At 43.3% G+C, this 22,258-nt stretch overlaps 1 protein-coding gene across 7 annotated transcripts in view; it reads left to right on the top strand.

The window, feature by feature from the left end:
• Positions 1-6,757, top strand: part of Ccser2 (coiled-coil serine rich protein 2) — a 117,451-nt gene extending 110,694 nt beyond the window's left edge. For 3 of the 7 annotated variants that reach the window (XM_087906272.1, XM_048420781.3, XM_048420782.3), the window contains one exon: positions 1,982-6,757. In XM_087906272.1, coding sequence (XP_087762398.1) covers positions 1,982-2,770 — 789 coding nt within the window. In that variant the 3' untranslated portion in view covers positions 2,771-6,757. The remainder of the gene's footprint in view (positions 1-1,981) is intronic. The other 4 variants (XM_087906274.1, XM_048420780.3, XM_087906275.1 and 1 more) reach the window with 2 other exon arrangements.
• Positions 6,758-22,258: the final 15,501 nt, after the last annotated feature.

Here is a 22,258-nt window from a genome sequence, read left to right as displayed (position 1 = left end):
ACCAAAGGGAAAAAAAAAGTCATCTTTTAAAATTGTCACTGATATTTTCAGTTCCTAAATTGCTTTAAGATCTTTTAAACTGATGTGGGAAAACTCCTCTGTTTGGAGGCGAAAGGAGAGAACAAGTGCGGTCTGGGTAGTTCGCATTAGGCAGCAATTGGGCTAGCTTTATTTTAAACTTTCTAGAGCTAGAGTTAATGTTAACATTCATTTTTCTGTACAGTTTAGTTTTGATTATTGTTCTGCCTTTTAAATATAGTATTTTTATTCGTAAAGAACTTTTTATTCGCATACAAGGTGGTTTGATCATTCTCACCTCCTCATTTATTCCTCTAGACACTCCGAGATATACTTTCCCCTCTTCACCCACTCCCAACATTGTATTCTTTTTAAAGACTAAAAATAAAATAACCTCATCCAGTTTTTGTTGCCCATGTTCTTCCTGGTGTAAGGTTTTCCCCTGGAGCTTAGCTAACTGTCAGAGGTAATACCCCTCAAAGAATACAGACAGTGCTCTCCCAAAGCCATCAGCTGTACATAGCTAGCTCCTCAGGAGTTGGGACTTGTTAGCGCTTCCTTCCTCCATGCTGGAATGTTGACTGGCAAGATATCTTATAAATCCTCCTGCCCACATTAAAGCCCTGGTCAGCCCTCAGTCGTCCCTGCTTAGTGGTGATCTTGTTCCCAGTGACTCCCAGCTATGCCACTTCAGTCTCTCACTACTGACCCTGGGCAGCCACTTCTACTACTAGTCAAGGGGTAAAAGAACACAAAGATGCAGTCAGTTAGATCTGTCCCTTCAGCGGAAATGTGAGAGATACTGTGTAGGTTTCTTTGTAGGTTAGCATAGTTAAAAAGTATTTTTATTAGTGAAAATGATCTGCTAAAAATCCACATTTCACACCCAAAGTTTTTGATGTTTTAGCCCAAAATATTAAATAGAAAGTAGGTGTGTGAGAGAGGAAATGATTGTTATTAATTTGTTTTAACTGACTCCTATGTCATTTTGTACTTTTTTTTACTGGATAACCCCAAAAAAGGAGTCACATGTTTTCTCGAGTTTGTATAGATAGTATCATATTAAGCCGCTGAGGGCACGCAAAGCTGCAAAGCCTTGAGAACTTGGCTGCTGTGCTTTGGTTCCAGTTCCAGGTGGTTGCGTGTTTATGCTCTCTCAGCTGTCACTGAAAAGATTGTTGGGTGACTGGGGCCTCTAAGGGTTGAAGTTAGTGCTGTGCATGTACTGGATTAAGTGTATCGGACACTTTTGTGTAAATCTTTAGAATTTCACATATAGTCTTTCCTAAACCTTGTGTATCTCTTGGTAAAAGAGATACAGCGTTTGGCAACATGCATAAAAATGAACTTTAAAATGCATAATAGCTGGAGAAATGATTGAGTGGTTGAAAGCTCTGAATGCTCTTGCACAGGACCAGGGTTCAGTTCCCGACAATCACCTTACAACCACGTGTAACTTTAGTTCTTGGGAAGTGATACCGTGTTCTAGCCTCCAAGGACACCAGAGACACTTGGTGCACATATACACATGCATGCAAAACAATGATGTGCATAAAATAAAGCAGACAATATCTTGAAGTTTACTATTATAAATGTGAGCGCCACTTAAGGACACTCAAAGCACTAATGAAATTTTCCTCTGTAGCCCTTGTAGATAATGTTGAAGATGATAAATCTAATGATGCGGGGATTTTTCTTCATTAAATATTTAAAGACTTTCTTTTGTCCCATTTAATTTTGGATCTTGTTCGGTGTTTGCTGCCTGTATCATTTTTGTTTGCATTATCATTTAATATGTATCATGAGTTTGCTTGGATCCTGCAATTCATTCTTTACTTTAAAAAAAATCACGTTTTCCATATTAAAATATAATAGGTGGCACTTTGCGTAAGTGCAGTTGTACTTGCGTTCATTCTGGGTAAATTTCTAATATAAATTATTGATTTTTTTTTTATTTTAACAGCCTCAAGTACTACAGCCTTCCAGCAGCCTTCCCAGATCTACAGACCACGCCCAGGGAAAACTAATAAAGCCACAACATACCGAGGCCCACAGTGAACACATAGTCCAAGGCATGTGCCAGGATGGTGTCCATCCAGATGGAAGCTTTACACATGGCTTGCAACAAGAAAACAGCTATGATTTGGAAGACCGTCCTTTGTCGCCAAGCTCACAGTTCACAGTGGATGTGGTGAAGGGCATACCTTCTGAAACGAACCTGAGCATGACTATGAATGCTCAAGAGCCGTATCATTTGGCAAAGAATCAAACTAGTGACATGCAGTTTGTACCTACTCCTCCTCAGACACCTTCCCAGTCAAGTACAGTGGACCAGACTAAGAGGGTTGGAAGAAACCAGTCTCCTCAGCTCAAGTCCAAGCATTTAAAGCCATCCATCTTGAGTTCTTTGGCACATCCAGATTCTGATTCATCACCACGTAGGACTTCCACATATAAGAAGTCACCAGTAATCGCACCATGTAATTCAAAGCATCAGCCAATGTCTAATCAAAACAATCTTGCAAACAATTTAAATCTGAAAACATCTAAACTCCGTCCCCCTTCTGGCACTTTGAAACAAAAACAAATCAGCAATTCCCAACTAGAGCCTCAAAACTTCCAGGCCAAGACAAGCATCCCAAGGCCATTAGCACGACCAAAAGAACTGCAGAATCCACACAGCAGTTTGCATTCTGGGGACTGTGTGGCCTCTAATCGATATTCTCGTCTTCCTAAACCAAAGATACATTAAGTGCATAGCCATCACCTGCCAATTTGTCTTTCGAAAACAGTCTGCTCTGTGATAGCTTTATGTGCAGTGTATTACTATGTTGGAGGTTCCATTACAGCAAATCTTAAAATTAAAACTCAGAAGCTTCTACTAGTTTGGCTCTTCCATTTTCTATTCTAGTTGAACTTTATACCATTTGCACATTCTTGTCTCAGGTAAACACAAGTTTACTTATCCATCTCAGAGGCTAAGTCATACTATCCAGCCCCATCTCTGCACACCGAAAAAGTCAAGTATTCCATTTACCAGGCAACATATGTACTTTGCTAATTTAGTCCTGTTGTGGCCCATAACTGGTTATTAAAACTTCACCCCTTTGCTTACTCTTACTGTGAGTATGGTTACTATTTGAACTAAAGATCCATAGTGATGATGGAAGATGATTGTCCATAAGCAGGGTTCTGGCCAGTGTTTTGTATATTTCTGTGGTCTATGCAAAATCTCCACAATGAATAAAGACCAGGCTTTTAGTGGGGGAATCCTTATAGGTTTTATCTTTCCTTTCTAGGGTCAATAATATAGTCCTACTGTTTCTCCTTTTTTCAGACAAATTTCCCGGGCTGACAGTTTTCATTATTTTATGTAAACCAAGTAGATGTTATTATAACACCTTGTTTCATACACACATGTACTATATGCTTACATTGCTACTGGGTAAATTTGGAGAGCTTGAGATGCCTAAGGGTGTATTGGTTGTAACCTCTGTTGGTGCTAGAGTTTTGCTGGTAATTGAGTTTTAAACCCTATTAACTTATTGATCCATCATATTACTTTAAGTTTCCATAACATACATGGAAAATTTAAAGTTAAGTTTTTATTGTAATAATTGTATTGATTTTGACTATTTGCTAATATCTGAAGACTGGAATAATGGACTTGAAATATTTGCACAAAATTTTGATGTGATATAAGAGGAATTTAAAGCTTATTTTCTATAAAAATGAGTTAAAACACTTTGAGAAAATATATATAAATTTAAGAATATCATGATAAATTGTTTTTCTGGGTTTCCTGAGTTTCCCTTTTCTATTTTGAATGAAGATTTCTTGAAAAGTAGATTTGGAGTGGGGGGAATGAAATTGTAGCTAGGAAGCTGTTCTTCCTGAAGGATTGCTGCAGAAGGTAGCTGTGGGGGCTACAGAAACCCACCCATGCTGCTGACCATTTCTCAAGCAGTTGAGTAAATTTACCTTACATTTGTCCAAGTCATGCCATCTTTAGGCTGGTCATTTAATTCAAATTAAGATTTTTCAGACAAATAACCTTACAGGTTATTAGCTGACCAAAAAAAAAATCTATCAAAAGGAATTGTAGCCAAAACAGTTAAGCTGCTAGGCTTCTTTTTTAAATGTCACTAGGTTACAAAGAGAACCCTGGTATCCAGTTGGTTAGTGGAAAGCTTCAGTTACACTTGCTGCCATCTAGGGGCAGTCTTCACCTACTGTGTCGTGATCCCTCAAGTCAGTTTGCCATTTGGAGATGCTGACCTTTCTTGGGTTTGGGAGTGGATGAGTATAGTCTCACACCACAGCACTTTAGTCAGAGAAGAACCGAAGCTCAGGACACCCTGACGTAGGCCAGATGCTATGGCGTCATCACTGCTGTGGGCAGAAGCACCCCTTTGTTCATGAATGAGAGCCAGGCTGCTTGCAGCTGTATGTGAGCTCATGTGCTTTCCCCTTGTGGGGAAGAGAAGCTAATCTCATCATTGCGTGTCCGCTACAATCATACTCTAGCTCCTGCAGTAGAACGTACTAGTGTCTGTTTCTTAAATTAGAGGTTTGTATAGACTTTTGTGAAGTGCTTTTGCGGGTTGGCCTTATCCTTAGGGGAAAGTTTCAATTTTTATAATTTATTTATAACCCTCTGCTTTGAGGGAAATGTCTTCATTGTCTGTTAGATGAAAATGTTGACTCCAGTAATTTGTTTATTTTAATCTTTGGCCCTTTTAATTTTTTTCTCCCTGATGAATTTGCAGAAATATGCATCCACTAGTTTATCCTCTGTAGCGTTGTTGGGCCTCAGTCTTGATAGAACATAGGTAGACTCATTATTATATATTTTTCCTTCTTCTTTGTTTTTGGTTGAGACAAGAGCCTCACATATTCCATTCTGGGCTCTAGCTCACTGTATAGCCAAAGATAACCTTGGATGTTTTCTCGCCTGTCCTCATCGCCAGAGTACTGGGATTACAAGAGTGCACGACCACACCTGATTTTATGTGGCACTGGAAGTCAAATCCAGAGCCTCGTGTGGTAGGCGAGCACTCTGCCACGTGAGCTCCATCCCCATCCCTCATCAGCATACTTTTAAAACAATGTATGCTTCAAATACATTGCCTAGAGAAGACATCTAGGATGCATTTGCAAATAACAGAATATTTGTCTGCAGTTTTTTTGTAAAAGCTGCAAGAACATCTTGTCTACTCCTAGGAATACTGAGAAGTGGAGATGAGGGCATAGCACTGCTGCGTAAACAGAGGTCACACTCTTCACATCTGCCTTGATCTCTTGAGTGCATCTGTAAACCAGCACTCTGCCTACTGTCTTCACAGGAACGTAGCTCACTCTGTTCTTTCGGTGAGGATAGTGGGAGTGGGCGAGCTCCAAGTGCCAAGGGGAAGTTGGGCAGTTTTTACATGTGTGGAAAGAAAATATACAGAATTGTTCATTTGGCTTTTAACAGGATGCGTTTCAGACGATTGAATTTTGAGCTACAGTTTTGCTATGTGGCCCTGAGTTTGTTCAAAGAAAGTTTGAACTAAGATGTTCATTGGTATAGGTACAGGTGATTCCACGGCTTACAACAAAGCATTGTAGATGGTTTCTAATCACAGACCATCTACCTGTGATTTTTCTTTTGGAGTCTCATTTTTCATTTGTACTCTATTTTCAGGCATATTAACTACTGTTCACTGTATTTATATAGATGTTAGGGAACTTACTAAGCATTTAGTAAGTAAAAAATCTGAGTATGAAAGAAAATATCAGATATGCACTTTAAATGAGCTTAATTGCTAATAGTTGTGCCTGAAATATCAAATTGCCTCCTGTGGGTGTGGCTTTGTTTAGTGAAATGAATTTCTCTGTAAATGTTCCTGTGGGAAGGAAGTCGTAGAGCCTTTCACTGAACTTTATCCCAGCATGCCACTTTGCCCATGATAGCACGAAGTTTTCTTTGAATGTTCATTGTCCCTTTTAGTATTTTACTCAATGTATCAAAGGCAACTTCATCCCCATAACTGTCATTTTGGAAAGGTTCCATGCCACCGATGGTGTTCCAGACACAGGTGTTCTTGTTTGCTACCAGAGTGGTCTGACCAGCTTCCTGAGGATGCACTTTGGGGTCAACTGTGCTTGTACTGAAGGCCAGGAAGACAGCAGCTCCATTCCCACACCCTCCATCCTACACTGTAGCTTCCGTGTTGCTGAGTTAACTTGGGTAGTTACTTCTGCATGCTTATGCACACATTTGAAAATGAAGTATAGCCGTAATATAAATATGTAAGGTTTCCCTTGGAGATGATGGCCTTGCTGTTTTCTTGATTCTGATGCTTGAGTTCTATTTTCTGTTGGTCTTTCCACAGGTTTCTTTAAGTTTTTGCTGCAGCAGTTTGAGAGGATACATTTGGACAGATGATAATGAGGTTTCTATAATTATGTAACTGATTAAAGACTGTGTCGTCACCTTGTTGAGTAAAAGGCGCCCCCTTTTTTCTTGGTAGTGTATTGCCATGATGAGTAATGCTGGCCTTGAGAACTTAGTCACGACTAAAACCAGAAACAGTGTCTGCAATGTCGTTTTCCCCACTGATTTTACAATCCAGTTCAGAGTACATATTGTATATTAGAATTTGCCTGTAAAGGAATTATGGAAACCAGATGTAAAGTCTCTTTCCTGAACATGTTGGCTTAGTAAATAAAAAAATAAAGTTCATAATTATAAGAATGTGTTTGTCTTTCCACAGTTTGTTTTCTCTAATGTCTTTCCCCTACTAAGATAGAGAGTACCGTTATTTTCAAATTCTGATATTCTGTTTATAAACTCTTATCCACACACACGGTGTACTGCAAGCCATGAATCCTGAGAATTTCAGGACTGAGAATTCACATCTTCACTGATCGTAGCAGTCTAGTGCGTTGGTTTCCCTTTGACCTAAGTATCTGCTTTAAGAAAATACTTTGGTGAGTATCTGAAGAAACTATCGTGTTTAGGAGATGTACAAGGGAGAAAAATGACATTTTAATTTCAATTTTTAAACTGTCCATATACAAAATCCCTTGAATCAGAAACTTGTCAATACAATTTTGCATACAAAAATAGAATTTTTATTTCCTAATCAGATATACAAAAATAGTATAGGATAATACCATTGTATTGATCCAAAGTAGAGATGTGCGTGTGTGTGTGTGTGTGTGTGTGTGTGTGTGTGTGTGTGTGTGTGTATGTATGTCCCAGAAAGAGTTGAGGAAAACTTCATTAATAAGTTTGGCAATAGCATTGGCTGCCTCTAAAGATCTCTCTCTTCCTCACCCTCAAGGCTGATCACAGGCTTACAGTGACTCATCTTTCAGTCAGGTGAGCAGCATCGCTGCAGTGCCCTCACGTATGCGTTTGGGTCCATATTTTCATTCTAAAACAATCTTCTCCCATAGAAAGGACAGTCTGGCAGAAGCCAGTAATGCTTCTGTCAGTTTGAGGTGAGACGTAGTGATTCTGCTAGCTGCTGATTGGGACTGAGCGGGTCCCCTGTCTGGAGCTGAAGACCACTTCAGGGCCAACAAACCGCCTTTCTTTCCTTTGAACACAGCAGTAAGGCGACTTTACATTGACTCCAGCTTTGTTTCACTCTGTGCCTTAGTTCCCACACAGTTCTGTTTGATGTTGTAGTATGTTTGTTCTTGGAATTTATTATGCCCTCCTTATCTACTGAAAACAGGGATATACATACACACATATGTATATATTTCTAGAATATAAATAAACACACATAGCTATATCCAAGAACTCTTTAGCTGCATAACAATGGTATCCTGCTTCCTACTGTAGGTTTGCAGAGTTCAGCAGGTTTCTCAAGCTCCCTAAACCACCTACCCTTTTACCACCTCATACCACAGATCCCATTTCTGAAGTCTTGCTGTGGCTGACGTTCAGATCTGTGGCCATGCCTTTCTCCCTCATCCTCTTATTGAGACAAAATCTAGCATCTTGAAGACCTTCCTCCCCACACTCCCCAGGCGAATCTCTGAGGAGAGACTTGGGTTATCCAGAGAGCCTTTCCTCCATTTTTGGGTCATCTCCCCACCATAGCTCTGCCCTTAATGTCTATGCTGTATAAAAATGATACAAGGAACTTGCTCACAGTCTCTCCTCCACTATAAACAAGGAATTGCTGTTTCCCAGGTTCTAAAGCTTGACTTGTTAAATCATCCACAGCCACTTGGGGTTTGACAGTTGCTGCTTTGGTAATATTTCAAGTGACTCTAGAAGATGTTTCCTAGAGCATAACAACGTCTCTGATGTCGGGTACTACTGTGAAAGGAACACTAGATACGCTTGCTGTGTGTCTGGCTCCCTGAGCTTTTGTGGGAGGTCCCCGCAGCACAGATGCCACAGCCCAGACAGAACCAGCAGAGCCACCTAGGAACTCACTTTGAAAACTACTTCCATAGATAAGACTTGCATTTGGGATTTTTTTAGATGACAGATAAAAGTAAGATTAATAGCACATATCAGCACACTCACCAATGTGAACCTTTCATAAGCACATTGTCTTCCAGTTGTTTTCAGTTGCTGCAAACTACATTTCCCTGATGATTCGGAGCTGACGTTTTATACATTTATGACGGACTAAAGTAGGTGAAGGGCAAACGTGAGTTGCACAGACAAGAGGAACACAGTGTGTAACAGATTAATGTGCATATGAGACGGTCAGAGTCCTGGTAATGGCGATTCTCTTGGCTAGATCCAGGCCTGGACAGAGCCCAGGGAGGTGCCCCTGAAAGGACTTGCCGAGAGCGCCCATGAAACTTGGACCTTGTTCTGGCTGTTATTTTGAGAGAGTGTGACTTGGGTAGTAGGGAAGCCTTGCAGAGCTACCAGGAAATAAGGGAAGTTCAGGGAACCATGACTTCCAACACTTAGGAAAGATGCAGAAAACCATAGCACGAAACAGCTGTAGAAGTCCAAGAGTCAACAAAATATGGTAAGGTATTGACCCTAGCTGGCGTCTGAGACACCACGGTGCTATGACAGTCTGCTGTCGTACATCTTCGTAGCCAAAGGACATTGGTGTGGAAAGCCGAAACACATATTTCAAGAGAACAGCTAAATTCCATACACAAAATAATTTCACAACCAAGCAATGGCTTTAATATTTACCAGAATATTCACTTTACTTTCACAGTATTCTGTACTATAACAATTCATATGCAAGATAAGAGAGAGCATTGTAGTCATACATATGCTTATAGATACCTGCATAAAACAATAGCAACATTGGTAAATATTTTACTTGTGTGTCTTTATAATACACATTTATTTATTTATTCATTCATTAAAAATTTCCACCTCCTCCCATTTCCCTTCCACTCCACCCACTCCTCCCCCTCCCTCTCCAGTACTAAGAAAAGTCAGGGTGCCCTGCCCTGTGGAAATTCCAAGCCCCCACCCCGTCCAGGTCTACGAAGGTATGCAACCAAACAGACTAGGCTCCCAAAAAGTCAGTACATGCAGTAGAATCAAAACCCAGTGCCATTATCATTGGCTTCTCAGTCAGCCCTCATTGTCAGCCACATTCAGAGAATCCATTCTGACCACCTGCTCGTTCAGTCCCAGTCCAGCTGGCCTTGGTGAGCTCCCATTAGATCAGTCCCACTGTCTCAGTGGGTGGACGCACCCGTTGCAGACCTGACTTCCTTGCTCATGTTCTCCTTCCTTCTGTTCTTCATATGGACCTTGGGAGCTCAGTCCAGTGCTTGGATGTGGGTCTCTGTCTCTATCTCCATCCATCGCCGGATGACGGTTCTATGGTGATATGATATGGTGTGACTATGGGATAAGGCCAGTTCAGGCACCCTCTCCTCTGCTGCCCAAGGACCTAGCTGGGAACATCTCCTTGGACACCTGGGAACCCCTCTAGAATCAAGTCTCTTGTCAACCCTAAAATGGCTTTCTTAATTAAGATATCTTCTTCCCTGCTCCCATATCCACCCTTCCTCCATCTCAACCATCCCATTCCCCAAGCTCTCCCCAATTCTCTCCTTCTCCCTTCTCTCTCCCCATCTCCCATTCCCCCCATCCCACCCCACCTCCATGCTCCCAACTTTTGCCCTGCAATCTTGTCTACTTCCAATATCCAGGAGGATAAATATATGTTTTTCTTTGGGTTCACCTTCTTATTTAGCTTCTCTAGGATCACGAATTATAGATTCAATGTCCTTTGTTTATGGCTAGAATCCACTTATGAGTGAGTAAATACCATGTTCATTTTTTGGGTCTGGGTTATCTCACTCAGTAAAGTGTTTTCTATTTCCATCCATTTGCATGCAAAATTCCAAGACGTCATTGTTTTTTTACCACTGAGTAGAACTCTAATGTGTAGATGTGCCACACCTTCTTTATCCATTCTTCTATTGAGGGACACCTAGGTTGTTTCCAGGTTCTGGCTATTACAAATAGTGCTGCTATGAACATAGTTGAACAAATGCTTTTGTAGTATAATAGGGTATCTCTTAGGTATATTCCCAAGAGTGGAACTGCTGGGTCCTGAGGGAGGTTGACTCCCATTTTCCTGAGAAACCGCCACACTGATTTCCAAAGTGGTTGCACAAGTTTGCATTCCCACCAACAATGGATGAGTGTTCCACATCCTCTCCAGCAAAGGTTATCATTGGGGTTTTTGATTTTAGCCATTCTGGCAGGTGAAAGATGGTATCTCAAAGTTGTTTTGATTTGCATTTCCCTGATCGCTAAGGACGTTAAAACTCTAATTAACCCAATTAGAAAATGGGTTACTGAACTGAACAGAGAATTCTCAACAGAAGAAGTTCAAATAGCCAAAAGACACTTAAGGTCTTATTCAACCTCCTATAATACACATTTTTTTTTAAGTTGTGAGAGTACCTTTACAGAGAAAAACTTGTATGTATTTTTTAATAAGGTAATTTCTCTAGAAATTTAGTAGCAGATCTCCCCGGCCACAGAGTTAATGATCCAGCTGTTTATAATGTTCTGTAATAGGATTACATGTGAAGTCACTGATGCAGTGACACAGCCAAGGGCCGACTCCCTGCCTTCAGAACTAGCTCTCTAGTTCATTTGTTCATTCCTTGTTTCCCTCAAGTGATTGAAATTGAGAATGCTGTGCACAAGAGATAGCACAACAGTTAGTGATAGACATTATTCACCTCAAACTTGGGTTGCTTTTTCCCTTGGTGTATACAAGCTGGGCGTGATTCATCCTACCTTACACCAATCCTCTGGGTTTTCCTTCTTAAATGTCCTTACTGATTCATCCTTGGTTCTGTCCACACCCTCCCAAATAGATGTTAATGTACTCTGAGTGGTGGTTTTCTGGGTCCTGTTCTCACTCCATTAACTCTGCCTTTGTGCCTGGAAGGACAGGATGCATACAAAGGTGAATGGGTCTTTAACAGTGATTGAACCGTGGCACCGTGGGTGTTAGACGCTACAACAGGCCAAATTGGGGCATGGGGCAGGGGTTGAGTCTGCTTGGCTCACAACTCCCTTGAGGTTTCTGTGGCTTTGTTCACTGCTACCTACTGTCATCCAGACTTGGATGAGCTGAAGGGCAGACCACCCAATTCTGCTGCCCGGTTCTGAGCCAAGGAGGGAGAACCCAATCTTTACGCCCTTTATTCATGCCAAACAGAGTCGGTCTGTCCAGCTTTCAGCAACATAATGCCTGCTTAGAGCTTCCATCTTCAGAAACAGGTTTGCTGACTTCGTGCTGTGAATCAATCAATAGAGGGGCAAAGAAGCTACCCTGCTAAAATTGAAGCCACTATTCAATTTGCCTTCATACAGAGAAGTAAGTCCTTGCTATGGCAACTGTTCTCCTGTTACCATTTCTATTCTCCCTGGCCAGTGGCCAGCCTCTCCTGCGTCTCTAATATCTGCTAAGTGCAAATGAAGTCCTGCGATTATTTTTCTCTGCCTGAGAAAATGGACGTTTTCATTTCTTTTGAAACAAGTTCTTGCTCTGTCACTCCGCACTTGCAGATTAAGTGTGACACATTCAAATGTCAAAGCTAAATGCCTCACCATGAGCATTCACTGTTTGTCGTTTGCTTGGCCTCATGGGAGCAGGCAATTTCTGCAGGACCACATGTGTGCATGTGGATGACTGCACCTGGGTCTGGGGCTGAGGCAAGTGACCAAGAGAAGAGAAGGGCTCTCTTTCCTCCTCTGCCTGAAGGAGAAGGAGACACAGTCGTCTGGATGACTTCTAAGCTGTGTGGTCTGAGCTTTCTCTGGCCTTTGAGTAGTCTCATCAGGTCAGAGGGGTTTGCTTTTGCTCAGGTTCCCTCGGTACTTTCTTCTATACATTATATATTATTTGAAATTAAGCATCTTCCAGACAAGGCATTATTCCCTAGGCCCACCGTTCTCCCCAGACTCACTGGAGAGAAGATTAGTGTAGGTTGGTTTCCAGAGCTGTCTGTTCTCATTTTATACTTTTGCTTTTCCGCTGCGCTAATAAGCCAGTCCTACCTATATATGCAGGTTTCTTATCAATGTTTTCAAAAGATCCAGGGGGAAAATTGTGTATGTAAAATTGTGTATGTAAAAGTCTTACTGAACTTGTCCTGACTTTGTGCATATAACGTATTTGTGTATGCTTTACACCATATTGGGCATTGTAAGGTATCTTTGGGTCACAAAGTACTTGAGGGGATGTGTGCAACTTTATCAAGGCATTTGAGCACACATGTGTTTAGGCTATATTCAAGAGCTCTAGAGTCAATTTCTGTCAGATACCAAAAGACAACTGTACTTCCCTGAGTCATATTTTACATATATAGTTTACCCAGTCCAAGTACACAATTCAAAACAAAGACATTTAGTAGTTTATTAGGTATACAGCCCTCATTATAAATCCATTTTCGAATATTTCTATCACTTAGTAAAGACCTATATACTCATTTATTAAAGCCTACTCTTTCCTGTCAGATACCACAGACCTTGTTTTTGTGCCTATACATTTTCTGTATTTTCATTAAAGAAATAGCATCATATAAGATGCTGTATCTTATGTCAGACTTCTTCCATTTAGCAAATCCTAGCAACTCTCAGTTCATTTCCTTCCTTAATAAATAGTATCCCATTGTATGGGCATACACAATTTGTGGATCCATTCACCAGCTGAGAGTCATTTACTTATTTTCTATGTTATGAATAGAGATCCCACGAGCATCCAGGATGCAACCTTCATGTGGATAAATTTTCATTTCTCTTGAGTATGTACCTATGAGTGGAATTGCTGGGCTGTGTAATACATTTACGTTTAACCTCTCAAAGTTGTCAAATTATTTTCCCAAGTGACAGCACAATTTAATGCCCTTTGAAGCAGTGTTTGGTAGGCCCTATTCCTCCATTTCTTTGCCAACATTTGCCACTGTTTTTCTGGTGCCTCCATTCCACTGGGTGTGAAGTGGTGCCAAACTGTGGCTTTGTCTTTCCATTTTCCTAATAACTGATGTGTCCTGCATATTTCTGTGTTGTCATTAGCTGTTTCATGTATTGTAGAGGGCTGCAACCACACTCTCCACCATAGATGGCGCTGCACCGCCAGGTGAGCTAGAAAGCTCAAACGTGTTGGTGTTTTTCCACTACTCCCAAGGTATCACCTGGGACTGGGAGCAGTTGACCAATCCAAGAATGACACGTCCAAAGCAGGGTCTGTTTCCTATATAAGGGATGGGTTCCATCTTATCTGGGTCTCCGCCATGTTGGCTGATGCCCGCTCTCCCAAGGGGCATTAAAGCTTTACTGCAGAAGTATCCTATGTGTACCGCGTGGTTCTTGCGGGCGAGACGGAAGTGCGGGACAATGTATGGCCTCCGGTGGCAGGTCTGTCTGAATCTTTGTGTTTTCTTATTGATGTCTTTTACTACTGAAGTACAAAGATCCACTGTGAGTTCTAGATACAAGCCACTTATCAGATACATACTTGGCAAGATACTTCCTCACAGATGGTTGCTTGTCTTCATATCTTAGGGAGCACAAATGTTTAAATCTTGATAAGACCAAATGTAATGATCTTTAAATTTAGCTTACTGCTCTTTTGATGTCATACCTGAGTCATTGCCAAGGCTGAGATCTTGAAGATTGTCGTCTGTGTCTACTGTGTCTTCTTGTAGCAGTATTATTGGATTTCTGCACTGAAGCCTGTGGAGCATCTGAGTTGGATTTGGTACCCAGTATGAAGTAACATCATCTGCATATGACCACCAGTTTCCCTTGGTTGAAGGCCCTCACTTTGGCACCTGCGCAGAAAATCAGTTGAGTCTAAAGAGAAGAATTCGTTTCTGCAAAGCGAGGACTGCCCTAGGGTTCTCTGTGTTCTTGTGCCCATTCCTACTGCTCATAACGGTGGCACGAGAGCCACAGATGTTAGGAAGGAAGTCCCCCTTGTTGGTCAAGGTTGTTTGGCCATTCATGGTCTTTTACAGTTCTGTGAAAATTTGGGGATCCTTTTGTCAAGTTCCTCAAAAGCACACAGGTTTCCAGTAAGGACAGCACGGGTTCTACTATGTTTGGCTTGAGTCATTACTTAGCATGGCTGAGTCTTCCCATCTACAACATGAACTGCTGCTTCTGTTTCTTACTAGTCAAGGTACAGCTCTTTCTTCCCAACTATGTGACTCTTTTTGATGCTACTGTGGGTGGAACCATATCGCTGTTTTCTTTGTTAGAGTTCAGGTTGCTCAGCATTTGTATAGAGAGATGCAATTGATTGTTGTATGTGGATCCCTACTGAGACTGTGCTGAGTTCTCAGTATTAACAATGTTGTTATGGGCCTCCTGGGGTTGTCTGCTTACAGAATTGTACTCTGCAGACTACGTGGTACCATCTCTTTCCAGTCTAGATGCCCCTTTGTCACCTTGCTTAAGTGTATGATTGCACAATCCCTCTTTATCTTTGGGCTGAGTCTGCTAAAGCTGGACACCCTGGGAGACCTGACTTGCTGTGGCCATAAAGCCTTGCCTAGGAAAATAGCTGATATAGTCCAAAGCAGCCTTCCACCTCAGGGGTAGGACAGGCAAAGCTACGGCTTGCTTTTAGAGTCTGCTATAGGGATCCAATGGCACAGTGTAAGGTGTCCAGACCCCTTGTATTTGGAATTCTAGTTCTGGAAACCTTACTAAACATGGAATGCTGTGTGCCTACCTTCTCTTTTCCAGTCCACATTTACAGCAAGAGTTAACACTGGGCCCCTAGGAAGCGCCCCTGAAATGCTCTAATAACATTTATCTTATCTTTTATCCAGGAACAAAACAGTGACACTCTTAGGAATGCAGCCAGAGCATCTGGAAGGCTCAACTTTCATACTTCCAGACTATCCATGGCTTTAGATAAATGCTCCCACAAAAGCATTCAGGATCTGGTGTCTAGCTTAAAACACACACACACACACACACACACACACACACACACACAAGAAATGATTAAGAGTCAGAGAATGAATGGGAGGTTATTTGATATGGGTGCTTCAGGGGAGAATTAAAGTCCTTTTAATGGGAACACTTAGCCTGAGGGAGGTGAGATTTAAAGAAAGAATATTCTATATAGTTTTAATATTGTTCTCCAGCTATGAACTTCTTTTGTTGCAACATAAAGAATGAAATTCAACAAAACCAAGTGTGTTGTTGAGTGAGTTTCAAAGGCAGCCTGGGCCTTTGGGGGTTCTAATTGTTGCAGGCTGCAAAGGAAGAAACCACTATTGTGGCCCTAGTTGGAGGCAAATGAGTGGAGAGCTTGGTGACGCAGGACGGTGTGCAGAGACAAGCCTCTGCCAGCGTGAAGAGTCTAAGTGGAGGCTGGAAGTCCAGATTTGTTAGGATTGATGCTGTGGGCACTGGAGAAAGTAACTAAGGTACCCAAAGTAGGCTGGTGGCACTGTGGACATTTCTCTTGCTTTATCGGAAACTGGTGAGATCCAGACACACGTTCTGCACAGTGAAACTTAACTCTGAAAGATAACAGCTTGCTTCTCCAGCATCCTTCATTGTGTTGTATGACTCTGTGCAAAGTTTACTATTATTTTAGCGAGTTTTGCAAGACAGCGTGTGGGAACTCTGATGAGGATCCTGAGTAATCTCTGCAGTTGGGGAAGAAGCGGATTGCAGCCTGGTCCCAAGCACCTTTCTTCATTCTCCGCCTACTTGGCTCCTTTCTACCCAGGCTGCCATCCCAGGGAACCTCAGGACCCACACCAACCCTGTCACCTCGGTACACAGACTAGTCTGTGGGGCACCTAGGAGCCACACTGGTAAAGTCTCAGGCACACTGGTAAAGTCCTCGCAGTGCTTGGTGAGTCTCTGGTGGCGGGGACTCGGGCAGGAAGGAGAGCAACTGATGGTCCTGCTGTGGCTGATGCTGTGAGCGTCATACACTGCTGTTCCTTCTTCCCGGAGTCCTACAGTGCAGGTTCCAGCACCTCTGTTTTGCAGGGAGGACGTTGAGCTCAGAGAAACTAAGTAATCTGCCTGAGCTCAGACCCTTAAACGGTACGCCAGAATTCTAAGTCATCTGCTGCAGAATCCTTGTCCTTGGTCACGAAACTTCTGTGACTTTTCGAGGTGCGTTTAATCCCAGTTCAGTTTTGCCATAACATTCCCTTTGTGGCATAGAGCTAAGGTTCTGGGAGGATAAAGTCACCTGCCTGAAGTCACTCAGCCAAATAGACCCTAGTGGAGTTGGAGCCTGCTGTCTTCTATTATAGAATGCTTCCACCTAGCGGCCAAATAGACGAACAACATCCTTATGCTTGAGGACTGTGTCACTTCCCCCAAATGATTTGCAGTTTCTAAACTTTTCAGAATCAGAACCATTCCAAGAGATGTAAAATTAGAGCCTGGGAGCCAGGGAATTTTCTTTCAGTAAGACTACATATATACCCGTGTTTCTTGGCCTCCAAAGCAAATAAGCAAACAAGCATCCTGCTGCCCTTCTTGCCCAGGGAAAAGGTGAGCCGTTTACAAAAAAAAAAAAAAAAAAAAAAAAAAAGGTGAGCCGTTTTCTGGTCTAGGAATTAAGTAGTAAACCAGCAATACCTCTGAAGACAATGAATGTGGCCTTGGTGTGGATACTGGTTTACCAAGAGAGCTGGCGTAGGCTCCTCATTTAACTGCTAGAATAGTCCTGGTCCAGCCTGCTCCAGCTTTCTTGGGACAGTCAGTCTTGAGATGGGAATGCCCTGTGATTTGGGCTCAGTTATGTTTCAAAGGCAGCACTGAGGGTCCAGCGCCTTGTGGCTTGGCTGATAGCGGTGCCATGGATCAAAGACGAACACCAGACTCTTGCCCTTGTGACTACATGTGACTACAGAGAACTTGAATTGAAGCTGCTTTGATCTGTGATGTTTTAGGATGGTAAAAATCCACATTATGTCTCCAGTCAAAATCAAACTAAAATGTCTCATTTGTAACTTTGCATTATTACATTTTGGAGCGTGTTATTTCATATTGGATTATTAGAGTGAATTTCGATTCTTCTCGTATTTTAAATATGACTTCATAAAGAACTTACTGTTGTATAAGTGGCTGGACATTGCAATAATGTAATTCTGGCTTTTGGAAGGGTGAGGTAAGAGCATCACAAGTTTGAGACCAGACTGGATTATATAGCAAGATACTGTCTCAGAAACAAAGTACAGCAAAATATACAACACATGACACAGACAGCACAAAACAAAATAATAAAGCAACACAAAGCACATCACAACATAGCAAAACACAAGTCTGGCCAACATTGTATTTCTTTCCCTTTAAAAATTTGTTCTTTCTGTCTCTGTCTGTCTGCCCGTCTATCTCTCTGTGTTTCTGTGTGCACGTGAATGTGTATGTATGCATGCATGTGTGTGTTCAAGCAAATGCAGAGGAGGAGAATTTGGGGTCAGTCAGGTCTCTGCTTCTACCATGTGATCCCAGGGATGGAACTCAGGATGTCAGGTATGCCTGAAGAACTTTCCCCTGCCAGCCAGGCCACTGGTCCATGCCTCTACAGAGCTAGCTGCCTGCACCCCCACCTCCCGAGATCAGGGAGACAGTGGAGTAGACTAGGCAATGTCTGTACACAAAGCCTAAGAACTTCCACAAAGTTTTACTGTGTATGTGAGGGCAGGGCAACACTCTGCCTTTGATCTTCAGATTCCAGCTAGCTTGGGAGATTCTGAGATGTCTTAAGTGAGCTTGTAGCTGGGTGAGACAACTTGGCTGCAATATTCCCTGTCCCAGATACTGCTCTGCGCGTGGGGACATTTGATTCTTTGTGTATTTGTAGTCCAGCGGTAGAAATGTTAGAAAGAAAGGGTGTCCTCAATGGACTGTAGAAAAAGGGACAGCAAGTGTGGTTTTCTGTAGCCCAGAATGAACAGATGGGTCCCCTTTGAAGAGGACGCTGCCCTCTTCAGCTGGGTACCACTTACTCCAGCAGCAGACCCGGACACCAGAGTCTGGGCTTGATTTGCTGATTTGCTTTGCTTATTGACAGCCTTCAGAGGCCAACGTTTGCAAGCTTCCTTGGGCTCCTAGAAAAGGCTGGGAACAAAGAGAGTCAAGTCAGATGTCCTTTATGCTGCCCAGATCTCAATAGCACATACGTGGCCTATGTTTTCGAGCACATGGAAATAGTCCCCATCACCTCAGTCAAGCTCAACATTCTTGGGATTATGTTGCCCTTGCACTGTGTGCTATTGTATTAGGAGTCGGTTCCCCAGACATTTGAGCTGCTCGTTCCTATCTGCACCATTTATGCCACCAAACTCTCAGCAGGTTTTTTCCCTGCTCTGAATTATGACTGATTGAGTGGAGCAAAATTCCGGGAGAAACTCCTTGTCATTTGTCTTTCTTGTTTTTCTGTTGCTCTGACAAGACACTATGACTGAGACAACGACAGAAGAAGAAGTTTGTTTGGGTTTTATGTTTTCATAGAGTTATAACCTGTGGACATTCTGGAGGAGAGCATGGCAGTAGGCAGGCATGGTGATGGAATAGTAGCTGAGCGCTCCCATCTTGATCCACGAGTGGGAGGCAGGGAGAAGGATGGCGGGAATGGCACCAGCCTTTTGAAACCCCCAAGTCCACCCCAGTAGCAGACCTCTTTCAAGAAGACCAAACCTTCTAATCCTTCCCAAACAGTTCTACTCACTGGGGATAAAGCAATCAAATGTGCCCGTGGGATTCGTACTCATTCAGACCACTGTAACATCTAACTAACATCACAGGTCTGAGAGTCTTTTGCTCAAAGTGCCATCAAACCCATGGAAGTTGGCTAAAATAATGAAGGCTGCTTGCTTGTGTGGACTTCTTTACTTTCCAGTTTGTTTATTTTTGCGGTGCTGGGGATGGGCCCCATGGCCTTGTATATACCACGCCAGTGTTCTTGTATCTCAGTCTCTGAGGTCCATTTCTAGCCTTCATTTATTCTTCATGTACCTTACAGTATACACTATTTCTTAGGTAGTATTGGGGCTGGTAATGACTAATACCTACCTAAGAGGTATGTGGTCCTGCCACACTGAGACTCCCCATTCAGCGTGCGTTAATCAGAGTGCATGGAGATGGGATCAAGTGTGTGCAGTCTTTTCTTGGGGACTCGTGCAAGGCAGGTATGATGGCTACTCTTGGATGTCAACTTGATTACATATAGAATTAACTAGAACCCAAATGGCTGCATACACCTGTGAGGTTTTTCTTAATTAAATTGAAGTGGGAAGATCCACTTCTAATCTAGGTCTTTGAGGTAGGAATTTTAATCTGGGCCATACCTTCTGCTGGCATCTTATACACAGAACATGGGAAAAAAAGCCATTGCTCTTTTCCTGCTTGCCCCTGCTCTTGCTGGCAAGTCCATCCATTCATGGGCATTAGAGCCTACGTCTTTGGGATTCTGGCATATACTGAAGACCAGGTGAGAGATCCAGCTTCATGGACTATATCAGTTATTGGTTTCTTGGACCTTCTATTCATAGGTAGCCGTTGTTGGATTAACTGAACCACAACCTGTAAACTATTCTAATAAATCACACACACACACACACACACACACACACACACACACACACACACACACACACTCCTATCTGTCTGTCTACCTATCTACCACCTATATCTATCTTTCTATCTATCTATCTATCTATCTATCTATCTATCTATCTATCTATCTTCTATGAGCGCCATTACTCTTGAGAACCACAGCTAATACAGAAGGTAGGCAGTGCTCCACTGAGATGCACAGGACTCAACGAAGGATTTGTTTGGCCTTGTGGTAACTTTGGCAAATCTGAATTTCCATGATTGATTTTGAATGCCCCCGGTAGTGTGCCGAGGACACAGCCCCAGAGCAAGGTGGCTGATGGTTGACATTTACTAAGCCCTGGAATAAAACAAGGAGATCTCAAACTCTGCTGACTGGGCCCTACATGTGACTGAGATCTCAGCTCTAGAGAGAGCAATTGCTCCTGGTCCATTGCGTCTTTCCTGAGCTTCCAAAAGAGAACCTTGGGGTACAGGAGTCTGGACTGTGCCACTTGCAGCTTTCCCTTCGGGAAGAAGACACCGCAGAAATTCAGCTTTGCTAAGGGTCTCTCAACACTCCACACTTGAGGAAGAAGTGTCCAGCGACTTCTGGGTCTCTTTTGTTCAACTCCAGACAGGGATTCCTTCCCTCACCTGAGTCTCTGAGGCTCCATGTCAGACCTGCGTTCCCAGGCACAGCCACACGAGGGCGCCACAGCTCATTCTCTGAAACAGTCTCCTGCGGCTCTCAGGTTTGAAGAGAGGCCTGCCAGCAGGTAACTCTTCCGAATGTGGAACCTGCAAGAGGGTCCTTTGGCATTGGTGGAGGTCTGAAGATGCCCCACTGCAGACAGCTCTCTTTCTGAGCCGCAGAGCAGCTGCTTGGTCTGTAAAAATGGCAACGGCTCCCTACCTGCCGGACTGTCAAGTCACAAAACACTGGCCCCTTTTAGGCTTTCTCAAATGCAAAGACAGAAGGTGTTGACAGCCAGGTCCTTGGGATGACTAGTGCCCCCCACCCCCAGATTGTGTTCCCATGGAGAGTGGTTGTGGCATGTGGCTTCCAGGCCAAAGCGATGTGCTGGCCACATCTGGTACATGTTATCCCTACACAGTTTCATTTCCTTGGTCGTTGGGAGAGAAACAATCCATCTCCATCTGAAGAGGGATTCCTAGGCCTGCGCCCTGCCCTGAGAGTCAGGGAGCCGGTCTTCCCATGTTCCCCTGCAGTCCCAGGCACGGCACCCAGCGACATCCTGGCAGGCCTCAGGGCCCCGGTGGGTTGGTCGGAGGGTGAACAGTTAAAAACTGACTGACTGCCTGCTATCTGTGATTCGTGCATGGGCTCTGTGACTGACAGCACACAAACCAAGGCATAGGTTCTGGTGGTCCTCAGCTGGGAATTCGAGGAGTCTGCTTACACTGAGGGGCAAAGCGTGCCCCGCCACCTGCTATTAGTCAGGAGGAGAGACTTCAGACATGACACTCAGGTGCTGGCAGTGAACTCTGCCCTCCTCTCCTGTCTAGACTAATCCCTTTGGTCTGCCCCATCTCCTAGGCCTAGCAGTACTGCTTGGACCCAAGCTCTTTGCCAGGTGCCTGGGGCAATTCAGGCTGAGAGAAAGCGTTTCTTCCCCTCCCCTTCATGGTCCAGTGACCACAGGCTATTTACTGCACAGGGCCTGCTGACCAGGGCAACCCAAAGGGGATTTTGTTTGTTTGTTTTATGAGTGAAATTCTAGGGTGACCATTCTGCAGATACAGAGTACTTTCTCTGTGTGCACCCATGTTGAACTCATTTCTAATAGTAGGGATTCTGGGATGGCAGCTACAGTAATCCTAGCCTTCAGGAAGCTTGCGTTGTGGCACAGAAATAAATGAGTGTATGAACACTTTACTAAAGGCACTTTGACCTGCCCACAAACATAGGGGATGAGGAGCAGGGTGTGTGTTGTGTGTCCTTCTGTGTTATGTGCAGGCTGTGTGTTTGTGGGAGGTGTGTGGCTGCTTCTGGCTTTGTTCTGGGACCCAGGACAGGGATCATGGAATGGACGCTATTTCACTGGCCACCTGGGGGTTGGAAACCAGGGTACCCACGCTGTTATTGATGACAACCAGGGCTGGAGTGATACACTGGCAAGTGATGTGTATTTGGGGAACATTCCCAGGGACTCCTCCCGCCCT

The sequence above is a fragment of the Myodes glareolus genome, chromosome 5 (genome assembly GCF_982192425.1).
Source record: "Myodes glareolus chromosome 5, mMyoGla1.1, whole genome shotgun sequence".
In the NCBI taxonomy this organism is placed as follows: Eukaryota; Metazoa; Chordata; class Mammalia; order Rodentia; family Cricetidae; genus Myodes; species Myodes glareolus.
The sequence above is the reverse complement of the archived record's forward strand: the minus strand, read 5'-3'. Positions and strand labels throughout refer to the sequence as shown.